The sequence below is a fragment of the Schistocerca gregaria genome, chromosome 7 (genome assembly GCF_023897955.1).
Source record: "Schistocerca gregaria isolate iqSchGreg1 chromosome 7, iqSchGreg1.2, whole genome shotgun sequence".
In the NCBI taxonomy this organism is placed as follows: Eukaryota; Metazoa; Arthropoda; class Insecta; order Orthoptera; family Acrididae; genus Schistocerca; species Schistocerca gregaria.
This window is the reverse complement of record NC_064926.1, coordinates 536,291,747-536,312,058: the sequence shown is the minus strand read 5'-3', so window position 1 is coordinate 536,312,058 and position 20,312 is coordinate 536,291,747. Positions and strand designations below refer to the sequence as shown.

Sequence of the window (20,312 nt, the reverse complement as noted above, 5' to 3'; positions counted from 1 at the left end):
CTTGTTCATACGGAGCAACTATTTATTTACAGCTCGCACAAAATAGATACGTGTTTTCAAAGTTTTACTGACCTTCAGAGTAGTCACCAGAAACGTGCATAACCCGTTTCCAGCCATGTGGAAGTCGTAGGATACTCTTAGCAGTGCCAGTTGTGTTCACAGTTCGAGCGGCGCGGTCTATCGCCCGAAGAATTTGTAGTAGTTCTGAAGTGAATGCCACGAAGTGTTTCCTTCAGTTTAGAAATCGAGTTGAATTGACGAGGGCTTAAATCAGGGGAGTGCAGTGGGTGGTATAGCACTTACTTAGCAGCCCCATCAGTCAAACAAACAGCTTGCACTGTTCGTTGTAACGGAACCTATTAAAGGCTTTACTTTACCGAAGTATGCGATACCCTCCCATTCAACCAGTTTAACGAGTATTTATGATTATAGAAAAGTTATTGTATATGTGAACACTGATTGCATAGCATGTTCAAATGGCTCTGAGCACTATGGGACTTAACATCTTAGGTCATCAGTCCCTTAGAACTTAGAACTAATTAAACCTAACTAACCTAAGGACATCACACACATCCATGCCCGAGGCAGGATTCGAACCTGCGACCGTAGCAGTTGCGCGGTTCCGGACTGAGCGCCTAGAGCCGCGAGACCACCGCGGCCAGCGCATAGCATGTCTCCATCAACAGTCAACCCATTAAATTATACTGAATAACTGACCCACACAAAAGGTAATATCACTTGATCACTGATACAGCAAATGTCATCATGTAAAAACACTAAGTTCATTAATTCAATAATTAATATGAAGTACAAAAATAGTGTCCAACTTACGTATTTTGGATCTCCTCAAATAAAAATCACCCAGTGAAACATATTTGTTCACTAGGGCCGTTTTCACTCAGTATTCACGTAAACACTCCTATTTTAGACGAAAACCAATGTAATTCTTAATAATTCATGTTATTTACTGATTTATGCAAATTAGAGAAGTCAATTGACAAAATCTAAATAACGGCCTTTTTGTAACAAAGAATTATTCTGTCAAGTCAACAAATCTGTCTGTCATCTTAATAACCTGTTAAATTATGTCACTCGATATAAATTAATAACTTTTCTGCACAAATTACGATAACAGATGTACATGTGACTTATAAACTATATCTCTTTTTAGTATTTCTTTGACAATGTTATGCTACGGTCGCAGGTTCGAATCCTGCCTCGGGCATGGATGTGTGTGATGTCCTTAGGTTAGTTAGGTTTAAGTAGTTCTAAGTTCTAGGGGACTGATAACCACAGCAGTTGAGTCCTATAGTGCTCAGAGCCATTTTTTTGACAATGTTATAAATACAAGCAGCAAGAAGGGTCGGGAGAAGAGTCTGAATGTCACTTTGGTAAAGTGTATGTGTGTTATTGTTCGAGGTGGATAAACATCGCAAAAAACATGTAAAAGAAGTGCTACTTTGTGTTGTGTCATTGTCTTTGGTGGACAGTGGAATTAAGATGGTCACCAGAGTAATAAATATTTGAAGTTTAAATATTTGTTGGTTTCCGCTCATTATTTATCATCACAAGCACATCAGAAACACGGGACCTCATCTTTTTACACCTAGACAACCAGATTTAGAGCCAGCATTAGCATCGAGACAAAGCAGCGATCCAGCAAGCAGCGGCGATTACTACAATGAATGTTAATGGCGCCAACCTAACATCAAGTGCTAACAAGCTCCGTAAATGGGAGTGAAATAGTGCGATTATAGCAATATCTACGAAAAGGCGACCATTATAACGTGCTTCAGCATTGTCCCACAAAATGATGGTCAGGTCCTGCAGAAAGTGTCATCATTTCTGTCTCTATGCTGTTCATTTTTGGAACACAAACTACGACCAGCTTAGAGGCAGAAGTGATGAAACTTTCTGCAGGACCTGTCCATCATTTTGCAGGACAATGCTCGAGCACGTACAGTGCAAACTGTTACTGATTTGTTTGACTGATGGGGCTGCTAAATGCTGTACCACCTTCAGCACTCCCCTGACTTATGCCTTCGTCAATTCAACTCGATATCTAAACTGAAGGAAACACTTCATGGCATTCGCATCAGAAGTGCTACAAATTCGTCGGGCAATTGACCACGCCGCTCGAACTGTCAACATAACTGGCACTGCCAAGAGTATCCTACGACTTCCACAACGCTGGCAACTGTTTATACACAATGCTGGTGACTACGTTTAAGGTCAGCAAAACTTTGAAACACGTATCTATTTTGTACGAGCTGTAAATAAATAGTTGCCTCTATTAAAGTTCCAATCCTCGTATGTCAGTCAGACTCGAATTCGCAAGAAGGTCGCCTTTCATCATTATTAACGAAGGTGAGGCACTCATTGCTCACGCTTATGTAGAGCAGTGGTACGAATATAGCAAGTGTTAGTTCGTGACTCATCAAGCGGCAGGCGCCACAGGGTAACGTGAGCGCTGAAGCGCCTTGGATAGAAGGTTAAAGTAGTGGTGTTCGTAGGTTGGACTGTTGTCAGGAGCGAATAGTTTTTGTGGGGATTTCAGATTTACAATCTGTGGCATCAGTTGGGACGCTAAGGATCCAGTTGATTACATATGGGGTCGTGTGTTTGTCTTACAAATAACTTTCCGTTACGTTTGTGGAATCTTTATGTTACTGAATTTAGCAGAATATGATAAAAAAGGGAAATATTATTGACAAATAATTGTTGCGGCCACAGTCAAGAGACAGTTTTGTGGCACTTTATCGAAGGTAAAGCCAGAAAAATCAAGGTACGTGTTATTGGTCTGGAACTCCTTTGTGCAAAAGAACAGTGACGTTATCGAAACCAAACGGTAGTGCTAATGTGGGAACAAATATAAAGGCGGTAATTTGCGAGCTGGCTCACAGCGCTGTCCAGCACAGTTATAAGCAATTACAGGGGCACAAAGAGAACGCCGATTACCCGCTGGCGAAGGTAATGCGGTACCACTATGAGCAGAACGCCGTGCATACTTCGGCTGCTCTGCAGTCTTTCCCCACAGGACTTTAAACAGACTATTCGGTAAAAGGAATTGATTTTTCGCATCTTATAGACCTGTACACCATTTAGTTAATTGTCATAGTTTTTGTTATATTTTGCAATGAAGTAAAACACTGCTTGAAATTCGAAATAGCATGCAATGAAAAATAGGAGTCACTGACTTTACGTTTGGTCCATACTAGGTCATATGTTGCTGAGTATGAAATTTCGCTAACATATTGAATGTTCCTGTAAACGTGGGAGGCGATCTGTATGTACTTCAAGTCGCAAAAATATGGAAACTATGTAATGCGTTTAGTAACGCTTTTGCATCTTAATAATACAGGAGCTGAAATTTCGTAACGTCCATTGTATATCACAAACGGTTCCATATATCGAAATGACTTCTTGACAAATCATGGCACACAAAGAGGAGAGTATTTTTCCATGAGTTAAAAACATGCAGAACTTTCTCACTTGCTACGGTATATGAGTACCTACAGACTTTTCCAATTGAGTAATGTAATATTTAAGAACCGTTCATAGCTGGTGAAATGAGAAATGATGTGGCTTTACCTTTCATTAGCTAGTTGCCTCTATTATCCTCATTCCTCATTTAACAAACCTATTGGTTCACGGCTCTGTTTCACTGCAACGTCATTAGCATGTAATTGAGGCGACATTGTGTAAACTTCGCTGTGTTTGGGTAAAGGAAGCAAATTTTAACATGATGACAAGACAAATGTATTCGGAAGCGAGGTAGCAAATAAATACAATGTGTCTCAAGTGGAGGGTCAATATTTAAGGAGATGACAGCCATGATTATTCGAAGAAAAAATGTCTAGTATACATGGGCTTCAAAATATATACTTAAGAGCTATGTAGAAGAGATGAATTTCACATCAGTGGAGGTGAACAATTGCTCACAGTTCTTAAGGTGTGAACTTTAGAGCTCATGTTTACTAGACGGAAATTGGAAATTTGTGGTAAGATCTTACGGGACCAATGTGCTGAGGTCATCGGTCCCTAAGCTTAGGCACTACTTACTCTAACTTAAAGTAACTTACGCTAAGGACAACACACACATCCACGCCCGAGGGAGGACTCGAACCTCCGACGGGAGGAGCCGCGCGGACCGTGCTAGACGCCCCAGACCGCGCGGCCACCCCGCGCGGCATTTACCGGACGGTTATTGTTGTTTTGGCTCTCACTAACACCTCTCAAAGTACGGGAAGGATGGAGTCCGCAGTAGAAATGTGTTTCATACCCTCGAGGATTAGAAATGCTCGTAACTGTTAAGGTACGCATTTTGGAGCCCAAGTTTGTTAGGTTTTTTTGCAGCGAACAATCGTTCCTACCACAGGCCTGAATATTGACAATTCCCCCTGGAACACTGTGTATATTTCTCTTCCCTAATTGAAAGCTACATTTAGTATATAGCAATGTAACATCTAATATACACCACACGTAAACTTACACAAGGTCCTAGCTTTCACTGGAGTCTGTTCGAATTTCATGCAGTACGTTGTTACTTGTGAACTACCACAATAATTATTACCATTAACGAAATTAGAGGCACTTCACTGTAAAATTTGACGAATGAAGCTGCAACACGTGAAAGAAACGATTTTTTAAATTACATAGTTCCTCTAAAATCGTGTGAGAGCGGTTTCAGAACAGCCAGCTTACTCTTGCTACTAAACCTGCCTTGTTGTATATCGGCCATCTGCCACACGGAGCGGGCAAAGAATTTTTCTTTCGTTCCGACTAGCCAGCTGGTGCGTGCCCCATGCGTTCGGTGCTGGCAGTCACTTAAGTGCTGCCTCGTTACGCAACGCTGGGACTTCCTTCAAGCCAGCTCACGCTGGCCTCCACGAGGGAGGTAACCTGCTTCCTTCGTGTGTTCAACTTTACAGGCATTCGATACTTAGGTGAACTTTGATGTTGCCGCAGCTAGAAAGTCCATTTGTGACCGAGCGAGGTGGCGCAGTGGACAGCACACTGGTCTTGCATTCGGGAGGAAGACGGTTCAATCCCGCATACGACCATCGTGATTTAGGTTTTCCGTGATTTCCCTAAATCGCTCCAGGCAAATGCCCCGATGGTTCCTTTGAAAGGGCACTCCCGACTTCCTTCCCCATCCTTCCCTAATCCGATGTGACAGACGACCTGGCTGTCTGGTGTCCTCCCCCAAACAATCCAACTACATTTGTGAGATGTGACCCTTGGTTGAGAGTAAATAGCCGAGGATTGCCAGGGGTTACGTAGCCGCAGTAGAAATGGATCTGAACGTCGAGTATTTTCTGCTTCTGACGAGAACACGGCAAGTGCCATAACCCGATTTCCCAGGAACTTCACTCGGTGGAAGTGGAGCCGAAATAACAGAACACGAGTCTCGACTGATCCGTAGATATTTGACCGTTCCTGAGAAAACGACCGTCAAAGTTCTCCACGTAATTTAAATGCCTTTTAGCGAGCGATAAGCTGAGCCGAACTTGTCGCATAATGGGTAGCAAAAGTGAAAACTTGAATGCTTCCTTCCAGTTACAGGATACAAGGACTCTATATAAACTGTAAAATTACAGCTGGGTTTCAGAAAAAGGGTCATACATTTGTTTTATAAGTGTGTATGGCATATTCAGGCGTTAAAAACTTCATTATTATATCAGTTCTTAATTACTATAATTCGTTCAGATGTTTATTCTTTAGGAATATCTGGTGCTTCTATTGCACTGATCATAGGAACGTCAGAAATATAGGAATTCCGGGTGCCCCGAGAATTCAGCAAAAGCAGGTTTGCCAAACAGGCATTTCTTTGTACGAATCGCCCTCGGGAAAGAAGCGTCGTTAGTATTGCTGAATATTTCACGCGTTGACAATAATTTAGTAGCAAACTAAGATTTTGCGAAAGTTGTCGCTTGTGAATGAAGATACACTAGAGGAATCTCACCAAAAAGGATTTCAAATACACTACTTGCCACTAAAATTGCTACACCACGAAGATGATGTGCTAGAGATGCGAAATTTAACCTACAGGAAGAAGATGCTGTGATATGCAAATGATTAGCTTTTCAGAGCATTCATACAAGGTTGGCGCTGACATGAGGAAACTTTCCAACCGATTTCTCATAAACAAACAGCAGTTGATCGGCGTTGCCTGGTGAAACGTTCTTGTGATGCCTCGTGTAAGGAGGAGAAATGCGTACCATCACGTTTCCAACTTTTATAAAGGTCGGATTGTAGCGTATCGTGATTACGGTTTACCGTATCGCGACGTTGCTGCTCGCGTTGGTCGAGATCCAATGACTGTTAGCAGAATATGAAATCGGTGGGTTCAGGAGGGTAATACGGAACGCCGTGCTGGATCTCAACGGCCTCGTATCACTAGCAGTCGAGATGACAGGCATCTTATCCGCATGGCTGTAACGGATCGTGCAGCCACGTCTCGATCCCTGACTCAACAGATGGGGACGTTTGCAAGACAACAACCATCTGCACGAACAGTTCGGCGACGTTTGCATGAGCATGGACTATCAGCTCTGAGACCGTGGCTGCGTTACCCTTGACGCTGCAATACAGATAGAAGCGCCTGCGATGATGTACTCAACGACGAACCTGGGTGCACGAATGGCAAAACGTCATTTTCTCGGATGAATCCAGGTTCTGTTTACATCATCACGATGGTCGCATCCGTGTTAGCCGACATCGCGGTGAACGCACATTGGAACCGCGTATTCGTTATCGCCATACTGGCGTATCACCCGGCGTGATGGTATGGGGTGCCATTAGTTACACGTCTCGGTCACCCCTTGGTCGCATTGACGACACTTTCAACAGTGGACGTTACATTTCAGATGTGTTACGACCCGTGACTCTACCCTTCACTCGATCCCTGCGAAACCCTAGATTTCAGCAGGATAATGCACGACCGCATGTTGCAGGTCCTGCACGGGCCTTTCTGGATACAGAAAATGTTCGATTGCTGCCCTGGCCAGCACATTCTCCAGATCTCTCAGCAATTGAAAACATCTGGTCAATGGTGGCCGAGCAACTGGCCTGTCACCATACGCCAGTCACTAATCTTGATGAACTGTGGTATCGTGTTGAAGCTGCACAGGCAGCTGTTCCTGTACACGCCATCCAAGCTCTGTTTGACTCAGTGCCCAGGCGTATCAACGCCGTTATTACGGCCAGAGGTGGTTGTTATGGGTACTGATTTCTCAGGATCTATGCCCCCAAATTGCTTGAAAATGTAATCACATGTCAGTTGTAGTATAATATATTTGTCCAATGAGTACCCGTTTATCATCCTCATTTCTTCTTGGTGTAGCAATTTTAATGTCCAGTAGTGTATTTACCCGCGAAAAGGCTCACAGAGTACCAAACGTTTTCCACCAACGTTCCGATATCTACGGATAGGCCGAGACACGTGTTCGCTCTTCGGCTGAGCGAAGTCTGTCGTGAATCGGCTCCCAGCACTGGTCGCGTTCTCCTCGCGAGCTGCGCGCTGCACTCGCCTGCCGGGACCTGCCGAAGCGCAGGAAGTTGCGCTCGGAGCCGCGGCCCAGCCGCAGGAAGCCCGAGGAGGCCCTGTCCCTGCCTAGCCGCAGGAAGGCGGAGTGCGCGCCGCCGGCCCGGCCCAGGCGCAGGAAGTTGCTGCGTGGCGTCGTCTGCACCAGCCCCAGCTCGCCGTCGCCGTCTCCGCCGGCGCCCTCGTCGTCCACGGCGGCCGCCTCGGCGTCGGCGTCGGCGCGGGACTGCAGCGCGCCGCCCGCGGCCATCAGAAGCAGGAGCAGCAGCAGCGCCGGCGGCGTCATCCCGGGAACCTGCCGGCACCACCGACACCCTCCCAGCTGCGGTACTTTCTGCTTGTTCCAGCAAGACAATGAGTCTTCATGGCCACAGTGTGCCTAAAACGAAATTGAGCTCAGCCTTCCCCTGCAAACTGAGAGGAAGGCTGAATCCTTAACAGGACCGATCCACAAATAAACTGCTCTAGTTCCTTATCAAATTTTGAATGGTCTTACGGATCTTTAGTTATTTCTCCAGTGAAGATCACGCGGTCTTACCAATATTCAAATTTATGAAGTACATATGCAGACTGAAGAAAAGAATGAAAATTTGTACCAAAGCCGGGATTCGAACACAGGTCTCCTGCTCCCTAGGTAAATGCACTAACCACTACGCCACCCTGACACAGTGGCTTTCAGAAACAGCATAAAATGCACTGGCACGACTCCTTCCTCAATCCAAATTCCCACTGATGCCTCAGCGCACTTCGTATTACACCCAAGCACTAACAGCATATAATTTCATTTGATTGAAGCACCTATGGTTGGCTATCAGCCCCCCCCCCCCCCCTGCCCCCCATTTAGTTCGATGTTGAGATGAGATCCTGTTCAAGTACAGTTCGAGAGTCTCTGCGATGTTGTACTAGAGTAGGTGGAATACGAATTCGGCTGAGGCGTGAAGGGGAATTTGGATTGAGAGGGGAGCTAGGGTATTCTATGCAGTTGGACAAAGTCATTGTAGTACGGTGGCATAACTGTTAGAGCATCTGTCTAGTGAGGTTCCAATCTCGGCTTTGATACCCATTTTCATTCGTCTCTTCAGTGTGCATATGTAAATGACAGATGTTTGAGACCTCAAAAAGTATCTGGCACCACATAGCTTCATTTAATATTCCAACTGAAAATTCTGGATGTTGGGGAAGATGTTCCATTTCTCCATCCTCATGAAATCAGCGTTGTACGCGTCTCCAGCGGCATTACCTCCCCTGGTCAAGCAGCCTGCTGCTGGGAACACAGCGCGTGCTACGCTCCGACCATCGCTCAGATATGTCAAACAGTTTACTCGCCGAAGAACAGTCTGTTTTCCACCATTCGGTATTAATTTCCTATGATTCCCACGAAACTGTACGCTATTTTCTACAGTATAAAGTGGTTATAAATCATGTGGTGTGAGAGTTAAAATGAACAATTGAGTGTTCTCAGGAATACAGCCGAGTTGTCGGAAAATCTGATAAACAGGGACGGAGGTTTAAATTTAAACAAGCTTTCGGTCCCGGCACTCAATCTATTAAGATCTCGCCGGTCATCACGAGCAGTACAACTGGGAAATGCTAAGAGAATGTACGTTTCAGCGAATATCGGTATAGAAGCATTCGCAAATAAAATAAGGGAGGCAACAAAGTTCGCCACAGGCAGACGCTTACTTATGCCGTCTGGCATGCCGACAGAATGGACGCCAAAGGGCAGGGCGTTGTAGACACAATAAAAGAATCTAACCTTTTCGTACTGAATAAAGCAGGACAACCAACGACCTTCAGTGGATATGCAAGTGGAACAATTGGTATATCCTTGACAAAGTTGGACACAGAGATCACAACATAACAGTCACAAACAGAGCAATGACTACTGACACAAAGTCACACACGACACATCATCCATGGTTGCTGCTATCCAAGGCAAACTAGGAAACTCACGCCTTTATGCTACACAAGGTGGCATTGATTTAAGAGTTTGCACACTAGCACACTACAAAAATCCCAATTAGCTGCCATACCAGTAGCGAACGAAAAACGCAAGCAGGGGACGACGCTATGGCCCAAAACGCGGACTGACACCAGGAAGACTCATGAGATAAAAGGCGACAGTACCAAAGGTAAAAAACGGCACAAGAACGGTAAATTAGACTCCAAATGATCACGATGCTAAAGACAGGTACAAAAATAAACATAACAAGACAGGTTCACTGAGACAACTTCGTGCGGTCTCAGTTAGAAAAAAAAATACTTGGGCAGAATCGTACGAACTGCAGACTGACAAAATCAAATCATCACATGTACACTCCGCACTGAGACGTCAGGCTGGGAAATTCTGCAGCATACCTTCCACAAAACCTTCTCCTGGACGACGGCCCGGCTTACGACCAACAACAACACATCAATCTTCGCCGACTAATAAAAATCAACTACGCTGTTGGCCAAGTAGTCATCCTCTTCACTCAGGAGGACGTTGCCCTGGAAATAAACAAATTCAAACCAAAAAAAGTCTCAGGCTTGACAGAATTCACACAGAAACTATCAGGAATACAGCATAGCATATCATACCATTTCTGACCGAATTACTGAATGACGCCTTACAACAAACCGGGATACCCACAACGTAGAAATCTGCCGATGCAGTAACCTTCAAGAAGACTGAGGTGAGAGACCAAACGGATCGGAAGACTTACAGACCAATTCGCTTGATAAAGACGTTGACTAAGTTTCAGGAAAGATTTCTGTGCGCTTGACTTGAGTCGCACAGACAGCTATTCGGCCTTATCCACCACCAATTTGCGTTTAGACCTCAGAAATATATATGATGATGATGATTCGTTTGTGGGGCGCTCAACTGCGCGGTTATCAGCGCCCGTACAATGTCCCAGCCTTTGTGCAGCCCAATCTCGCCACTGTTATGAATGATGATGAAATGATGAGAACAACACAAACACCCAGTCATCTCGAGGCAGATGAAAAGAGGCAGGTGAAAATCTCTGACCCCGACGGGAATCGAACACGCGACCTCGTGCTCGGGAAGCGAGAACGTGACGGCGAGACCACGAGATGCGGACTGAGAAATATATAGATGGCCCCATTAACAATGCGCTGCAGACAATACAAAAGACACAAGACAAATATGTAGTTGCGACCCTAATTGACATAGCCGGCGCCTTTGATAACCTCTAGTGGCCTGCTCTACTTGCAAGATTCAGGGAAACGCAGATACCGACATCGTTATATTACAGTCTCGTAGAATATTGCAACAACAGAGATGTAGAATGACGCGCAGGCCATCATAGGGTCGTCAAAAGAATTACGAAAGGCTGCGCACAGAGGTCTATATGCGGTCCCGTATTCTGGGACATAGCTTAAACACCCTTGACGAGGAGAACAGAATTGACAGGAGTGACTGCTTATGCACACGACGTAACGGTAAACATTGGCCAACTCAAGAGCAGATCTTGATCTAAAGGCAGCACAGATACTGTAAGAAGTATATAACTGGAGCAACAACAACAAACTTCAACTAGTAGTCAACAAAACTGTCTCCCGACTGTCAAAGGGAGCATTACAAAGAAATCAATCAGACTTCACAATACCACGACACGAGGAAAACGTACGACAAGACACTTTGGAGTATCTGTTGACGGGAAACTTTCATTCAATGACCATGCAAAACTCACGACTGTTAAAGCGACGAAACTAATGCATGCACTGACCAGACTCAACACTGCACAGTTTACATTACCACTATAGACGATACGAATCTACCGTATCGCCTTGTCTGAGTCCATTCTGAACTTTTCAGCCAGCACATGTGCCCATCGTCTCAGCCTCACATCGAACATAGTACGATGCCTACAGAGAATGTGAGGAGCGTTTGGGACAAAATCTATAGAGGCATTACGCGTCGTCCTGGGTATGCACCCAATAGACATTACCGTATTTTTCAGAGCTGCAGCATACTGGATGAAAAAATAGAAGACCGGACAAAGTACAGGAAATTATAAGTCAACAAATAACCGACAAGAACAACTCACTGAGTGTCGAAATGACACCTGGCAGACTGAATGGGACACAGCAAACAAAGGTCGCAGAGTACACAAATTCATTCCGTACATCAAAGAAAGAATGAGCATGAAATATGTAGATCCGCCACGTGATATCGTCCACTTTCTTAGGTAATGGACCGCACCCACAACATCTCCATCGCGTTGGACTAAACGACACAGACATATGCACATGTGGAGAAGTCGGCACAGCGGAACACATCACATTACATTGTGACATGTTTATACACTTACGACTATAACACCAGAGTTCTAAGGCTCTATTAATTTATTTTGCCTTTTTGTTTTATTAACATTCTGTAGTTAAACTGTTGTAAATATATTTGACTCTATCGATACCATAAGAGTGTTTATTCATTTCTCTGTTAAAAACTTTGATGTCATAGTTTGATCCTATGCAAGGTAGTGTCTCTATCAGTTGAAAACTTTGCCTCATTTGGAGGGAGACGAAACTTACTGTATATAATTGTAATTTTTGTGTGAAATTTTTTTTGTAGAAATGTAAATGTGTGTAATTGATCTGTTTTGTTCAAAATGTTTGTTTGCTACTTTGTATTTGGTGATCCTCACTTAGGGTTCTTAGTTCTTTATATGTGTAAAACGTGTTGTGGTTCCCCTCGGAAACGGAATCATGCAGTTCGCGCAAAATGTGGCTGGCATGAAGGAAGAGGTGGAACCAAGACTTAGTCGGGCACGTACTGCTGAACCGCCAACAGCTCATGTAACAACAGTGGATTGTGCTGGTGGCGAGAGAGGCTTTTTGTGCCGTTTTCTAATGTGCCAAAGCCTCAGATGGATGGATTAATACGCTAGCTCTGTTTTGGAAATGGGATCTACCCAGGAATGACAGAGCTTTATCATTATCAACTGCTGATCCACCTGCCAGGACGTACTCGCCACCACGTTGCGCAATAACTGCAACAGAAATAAGGAGCTGTAAAAATGTTAAGTGAAGGATCAGTTTATGTGGAGGTTTTATTTGTTTCCAGTAATAAGGTAAACCAAAAACTATACTTTGAAATCTTACTTTGAATTATTCCCAGTCACATTATCACTTAGGATACTTTCCAGGCTAAAAATGCTTACCGAGTGTCCACGTTGAAAAAAAAAATCAAAACAAAGTTGTCAACTACATAATGTCACTTAAATATAGTAAGAAGAAAGTAATTAAATTCAAAGTTTATGTGGCAAAAGTGTGTGAGGTAGTAAATGATGTTTGCTGAAGGTATTTAGGTATTTTTGGAACTGAAACTGCTTATTACAATGTTTGTGGTCTTTCAAGAAGCATACAGTGAATAACTGATTTTAAAGTAATGAAATAGTACAAACAGACATCAAACCAATTTGCTGTCAGTTTCAAAAGTAAGTGTTTTCAAAACTGTGGCTCATAGTGTTTTGCATAGTAAAGAATCATAGCGCAACCTGTTGAAAAATGCAAAAAAGGTGAGTAATTGTCTTACAATTATGCCAGTTTGTGTACCAGTCCAGTAAAAGTTAAAAACTATCACTGTTGAAAGTTATATATTCATATTTGCTAAATTTTTGTTCCCTATGTGTGTTAAAGAATATATTGCCAGTTTAACAGGATTCATATTCTGTTTTTTGTGGTCACTGATAGAAAATCATTAACAGAAAGAGATTTACCTACAAAAATGGTAACTTCTTTTCTTCAGAGGACTGTGAGAAATTGTTTGCTAGTGAACTCTATTTAAATTTGATGTCAGGTAGAAAAATATTTCGAAAAGAGGGACTAAATGCATGCCAAATTTTATAAATTCTACAGTAAACTTTAATACTAATATCATTGAAACTATTTGGTTTGACTAAGCCCTGAATCCAAAAGTGTGTGTCATTATATGTTCTGCTTATGCATATAGGTTTGTTATACTGTAACTGTCAGCACTCTTTTTAACGTTAACATATGCTTGTAACTGGGATCATTGCACTCTCGTGTGGGAAAGTACAGGCCGTGTCTACCCATTCAAGTTACTTAAATCCATTTTTTGAACAGGAATGTTACACATTCTGATGCCTAATTAGGCTGGCGACCGTTTTCCTTTATCATTTGAAAAATTTAGATAGGTAAAGCATTATCTGTTACTTGTTGTATAATTGCGTAATTCTGATTTTCACGTCCAATAGGCGACCTCGTTTAGGCATATCACAGTCAAAACAACAAAATTCCTTTCAGAGGGTAACATTGCACTGATTCTAAATGCCATAATTGGATTAACAACATAGTTTCATTATACGTACTGCCTCCAGTCTTTGAAATTATGGTATAACAGTAGCAAGGATAGTGTTAATACGACGACAACAGCACGACAATGACATACGACAAAGGATAAGCCGAATGACTGATTAGAACTAAATACCATCACAGACAAAATTTCACAAGCACTCCACACGCCAATAAAACCTGACACAACATAGTTAAAATGACGTTGTGGAGCTCGTGTTCCTAATAAAATGTGGATAAATTTACCACAAAAGACAACCAACCGTTTGCAACTTTTATTTGAATATTACCGAATACTGCTGAGTGCCTTGCGTAATATGAAAAGCGTTAAATTTTTATTCTGTTACTGACATAATTACGCATCAGATTACTTTCTGTGTTTTGACTGTCTCTTAACACAACCGTCTCACAAGAGGTCAATGAACAAAATGTCCGTATCCCTGACTTAAACGTGAATACAGTCTCTCATATCCATCTTATTCCAATTACATTGTTCTCTCTCTCTCTCTCTCTCTCTCTCTCTCTCTCTCTCTCTCTCTTCTCTCTTTCTCCTTTTCCTCTTCCTCTCTCTTTCTTTCTCTCACTCACAGTCTTTTTGTAGTAAGTTGTTTCATTTCGTGTGTATATATAAACTAAAATAATGTGGCACTATCACTATGTTACAATGTCAACAGATATAAATTATAATAGAAGCAGTAAATTGTAACGAGGATTTCAGAAGCTCTTCATGACAGTAAGCATGATAATCTCGTGTTGAACACGTAAGAATGTAAAATAATTTTTTTTTAAATGTCATTCCTCTAACTATCGTTTTCTTTTCTTTCGTCAAAAAGTGTAAACGGAAGTAATACGAAATTCTGTACTCCGTGACATTGGTGTAAATGGGTCGTTCGAATCATTTACTAATGCCATAACGATCCTAACTGTTTAAAATATAAGTGCAAATGTGGAAGTTTTTCGCCAATGCCCAAGTCCAATGTTCTGTGGTCAAACTAAGGCAATATTTTACAGTACTCTCTTTCCCTCATTGATGCCGCCATAACTAACAACTGCGGCATTTTGGTACTGAGAAAAACTGGAGCATATGTAACTGGACAGTAATTAGAAAATAAAATTGTTGTAACTAAAGACGGAATATTGTTAGCAACAAATACCCATGGCCTAAAGGCTGTTGGCACTACCCTGAAGCACCATATAGCACGGGAGTGGCGAAATTCTCTTGGCAGCACAGGAGGCTAGGAACTCTGTGCCAGATTTCAGAGTTATATTGTGCTAAGTTCTAAGCCTAACAAGGAAGACCACACGGAAATCTGTTTCTTGTAATTTTTTATCAATGTGATACATGAAGCTCAGAACTCAAACACCAGTCTGCAATGCATCTCGATGCTTTTCTCAAAAATTCTCCAGAAAAATCGACTTTGAAGTTCACTGAGCATCTTTGACACGCTGTATATAGTTAAGATCGTTTTTTCGACTCTTGCGGTAGAGTGCTAGCTTGCCAAATATGGGGTAGGGAGGGGGGGAAGGGGGAGGGTGATGGCTGGTCTCGACTTCCAGCGGATTCCGAATTTTAAACAATGTTGCGTGATCTGCGAGCATTTGCTTGAATCATACAAATATGGTAAAAAAAGGAATCGGCTGCACTCGAAGCTGATAATCGCTAGATCGAGTCTCGTTTCTATCGTTTTTTTCCATTTATTTCGAATACCTACGTCGTTCAAACGTAAAATTCATAAAAAATTATGATAATTAACACGAATCTCCTTGCCATTTTAATGAAATATGCACATATTCTTAATTCTAATCACGTTTTGCAGACGAAAACCCTGTTTTTGTTGCAAATGTAAATTCCCATTGTTAATATAGGTGGTGTAAATTAAAGAACCTACCAGATTTATTCTCGTTTTTCATTATTTACGCTTCACGGAAATGCCCATAGAACATGCATCATTGTTTAAAAATTTGAATCCACTGGGAATGGAGCCCTGCTCCACCTCCCATCCCCCTCACGTAAGCCGATTATTCTAACACAGCTGCTTGTGGATGTTACTTTAGCGTATCACGTTCAAATGTCTTCGAATGGTTTCGACCGTCCCTATTGATCCCAAGCCGTACAGGATAGTAAAAGAGTCGGTCGCGTTGCATTCCAAAGGGATGCGACGACGTGTAATGGGGATGGAACCGCACAGTGCCCTGAGCTCTGGCCTTTCCTGACACGCGTCGACAACTTGCTGTTTGAAGCGTCGCTGAGCCCTAGGCTGACGACGCAGGAAGCCATCTATTGCACTATTACAGAGGAAGTCTGTAGGCACCTTTGAGTCGAATTCCAAACTTCGATAGTGGGAGATAATTACGGAATTTCGTAAAAGTGATCCTTCAATTGCGTTGCGAAGTGTATTTTTATGTTGTCTTGAAAATGATACTTCCTACGGAAACTAGTCGTTAGCACAAAATTATTCACTAAAAGAAGCTTATGGTGATGACGAACTAAGAAAACGAACGTCGGGGGCAGATGGAGGAATTCCGCGTTGCCGGGATGGCCGAAGTCGTAGTGGAGGTGATTCGCAGATTCTGCCTGCCAAGTGCTATTTCGTAAATAAACAAGCACCATCTGGATCGGAACTACCTATTACGGACTACTGGTTTCAATCTGTGCTACAGATCATGTTTAGGTCTCGCGCCGCAAAGTACAGCTTCGTTTAGTGTCAAATGTGTATTTGCGTTGTGTGGATGACCATGAAGAATGCCTGCACAGTATAGCGTTTGTTTGCGTTGCAATAGATTTAGGGAAGGGCGAGCGCGAAACGCTGTACCGGCACTTTACCTGACCCTCTCGGGTACCACTAATGAGCCTCCGAGCTTAAAGTCTCCATCCAACGGACGGATCAACGATGTTATACATCACCATTCCATCAGATATTGCGGAGAGGTCTCGAATGTAATCCAGGATACCAGGGTACTGTCGCAAAAGGGACTGTAAGCTAGCACCTCTTCTCCACATTCTGGCCAAATACCAGTGATGAAAAATTCTTCCATCAGGATTTGAACCTGTTACTTCCCCAATCAAATGGCTCTGCATCGGAGAATCTTAGCTATCCTGCTGCAGAGACGGGTGATCCTAAGATCGCGGGTGAAGAACTTAACGTAAACTGTCAGAGAACTACGGTGTTACTGCAGTACGAGTGGAAATAGTGACGAACTCCGGTGGGGCAGCAAGGGCTATGAAATAAGTGTCCCTGATTAGTAAAACTGTCTTTACCATTCTCGCTATTTGTCGTAGACACAAGTAGATATAATTAGGTTGCTAATAAGCCCTAGGATTTTATTTACATTTCAAGACCAAACAAAATATGGCGGTAGTGACCCAAAGCTTAAAAAAGTTTCTTTTTCACCGCACTTTTATCCTCCATTTCCGTTATTATCATCATGTTGTTCTTGTTGTGGTCTTCAGTCCAGAGACTGGTTTGATTCAGCTCTCCATGCTACTCTATACTGTGCAAGCTTCTTCATCTCCCAGTACCTACTGCAGCCTACATCCTTCTGAATCTGCTTTGTGTATTCATCTCTTGGTCTCCCTCTACGATTTTGACCCTCCACGCTGCCCTCCAGTACTAAATTGCTGATCCCTTGATGCTTCAGAATATGCCGTACCAACAGGTCCCTTCTTCTAGTCAAGTTGTGCCACAAACTCCTCTTCTCCCCAATTCTATTCAATACCTCTTCATTAGTTATGTGATCTGCCCATCTAATCTTCAGCATTCTTCTGTAGCACCACATTTCGAAAGCTTCTATTCTCTTATTGTCTGAACTATTTATCGTCCACGTTTCACTTCCATACATGACCACACTCCATACAAATACTTTTAGAAACGACTTTGTGACACTTAAATCTGTACTTTCAAAAAAGACTTCCTGACACTTAAATCCATACTCGATGTTAACAAATTTCTCTCTTCCTTGCCATTGCCAGTCTACATTTGTATCCCCTCTGCTTCGACCAACATGAGTTATTTTGCTCCCCAAATAGCAAAACTCATTTACTACTTTAAGCGTCTCATTTCCTAATCTAATTCCTGCAGCATCACCCGATTTAATTCGAAAAAAATGGCTCTGAGCACTATGGAACTCAACTGCTGAGGTCATTAGTCCCCTAGAACTTAGAACTAGTTAAACCTAACTAACCTGAGGACATCACACACATCCATGCCCGAGGCAGCATTCGAACCTGCGACCGTAGCGGTCCCGCGGTTCCAGACTGCAGCGCCTAGAACCGCACGGCCACTTCACCCGGCTTTTAATTCGACTACATTCCATTATTCTCGTTTTGCTTTTGTTGATGTTCGTCTTATATCCTCCTTTCAAGACACGTTCCATTCCGTTCAGCTACTCTTCCAGGTCCTTTGCTGTCCCTGACAGATTTACAATTTCACCGACGAACCAGATTGAATAACATCGGGGATTGGCTACAACCCTGTCTCATTCCCTTCCCAACCACTGCTTCCCTTTCGTGACCCTTGACTCTTATAACTGCCATCTGGTTTCTGTCCAAATTGTAAATAACTTTTCGCTCCCTGTATTTTACCCCTGCCACCTTCAGAATTTTAAAGAGAGTATTCCAGTCAACATTGTCAAAAGCTTTCTCTAAGTCTAAAAAAGGTAGAAACGTAGGTTTGCCTTTCCTTAATCTATTTTCTAAGGTAAGTCGTAAGGTCAGTATTGCCTCACGTGTTCCAACATTTCTACGGAATCCAAACTGATCTACCCATTATCATCATGTTCATCCTAATTCATATTGTAATTTGAAACACGATTAATATGCAACTGTTTCCCAGTAAGAACTATTGATAATCATGGCTTGCTTTAGTTTTCTACACATCGTGCCTAGTACTTAACGTAAAATAAAATGGTGTGACAGGCATTGTTGCACTATGCAGCAGAATTATGTACTCTATTCAGAAATACCAGTAACACTGGTAGTTGTGGCTTGTGTTCGTCACGTGTAACATTCTCGTTAATAACTGTGAATATAAAGTGAATTACTCTACATTGCGTAACAAAATTACAGGATTATTTACTCGAAACTCCGCAGTTGTCTCGCATTGCGACTCATAAGTCTGAAATTTGGTCCAGAGATGCCTACAACGTTCCTCCACAATGGAGTGAAGGCTATGTGGCTTCAGCCATCGTCTCGGCGACGGTTCAAAACGCGAGGTGTCCACACACGCGAAAACTAAGTCACTGCCCAGAAGACCAGGTGAGTTCTGAGGTGGCCTAATGATGCCACATTGGCCACAAATTTCACCACAATTCTTCCCAGCGCCAGTGTGGGCGTGTCACACGATGAAAAGGTTGTCAAACGCCCTCTTAAATACATGTCACCCCTTCTTTCGACGTGCCTGCGGTCAGAACCGCGACACCCAGCGCTGAAATCACGTTGTTTTCGTGTAGATGACCGAGGAGAAAATTTCAGGCACACCGCTGCTCACTGTCGATATGAACAGTTTCTCAACGGTTGGCATAAGGGGTGTCAATGAAATCACCCGTTCCGTTGGCGCTGTGATTCCCACACATTTCGCTGTCGTAAACGACAGTTCTGCAGTGCGCTGAGCAACCGGACTCCATTATTCACAAATCTGACCACTGCTGACTCCCTAGGATGTTTTAACATTTGTCTCAGGACATTGTTGGGCTGAAACCCCATTGAGCGTGACAACAGGTTTTGCTATGCTATACACGGTGGAACAACTAGGGACTGTTCAAAACTATTAGACGAAATTTGAACGCAGTCCGAAATAGTAACTTGATTGTATGCTTCAGAATCCCTCCCACCCCAAACCCCCTCCCTTCCCGTGGCGCGAATGTGGGAGGATTTAGAATCGATACATTAGTGAATAAAACGGCAAAGTGTCCCTCGAAGACCGCCTAGTTCGGCAACACCGTTGGTGCCACCCATGCACCTCTTCTGAGCACTTTAAAAATGTCCCTGTCTGGAACATCGACACCAGTTCAGCCTTGCGGCTGCTCTACCTCCTGAAGGTAGGCAAACTATGCTAAAGTGTGTGGAAGGGGTTGCCTAACGCTAAGGCATTACAGCAGCCTCGCGGTTGATTGGTGTCGAAGATTCTAACAGGTATATTTTTAACGTGCCCAGGAAAGATTTGTATGAAATGTTTCCCTCGGTCACCCATAGGGTGCAAAAAAGGGTAGCTCGTTTTGTATTATCACGTAATAGGGGAGAGGGGGTGGCAGATATGATACATGAGTTGGAATGGAAGTCATTAAAGCAAAGCGTTTTTCATCGCTGCGAGATCTATTTACGAAATTTCAGTGGCCAACTTTCTCTTCCGAATTAGAAAATATTTTGTTGAGCCCAACCTGCATAGGTAGGAATCATCATCAGAATAAAATAAGAGAAATCACAGCTCTAACAGAAAGGTTTAGG

At 43.0% G+C, this 20,312-nt stretch overlaps 1 protein-coding gene across 1 annotated transcript in view; it reads right to left on the bottom strand.

The window, feature by feature from the left end:
- LOC126281568 (FMRFamide neuropeptides) overlaps nucleotides 1-20,312 on the bottom strand; it is a 344,876-nt gene that overhangs the window by 15,749 nt on the left and 308,815 nt on the right. The window contains exon 2 of the mRNA XM_049980641.1: nucleotides 7,533-7,841. Within this exon, the coding sequence (XP_049836598.1) occupies nucleotides 7,533-7,832 (300 nt within the window). The 5' untranslated portion in view covers nucleotides 7,833-7,841. The remainder of the gene's footprint in view (nucleotides 1-7,532; nucleotides 7,842-20,312) is intronic.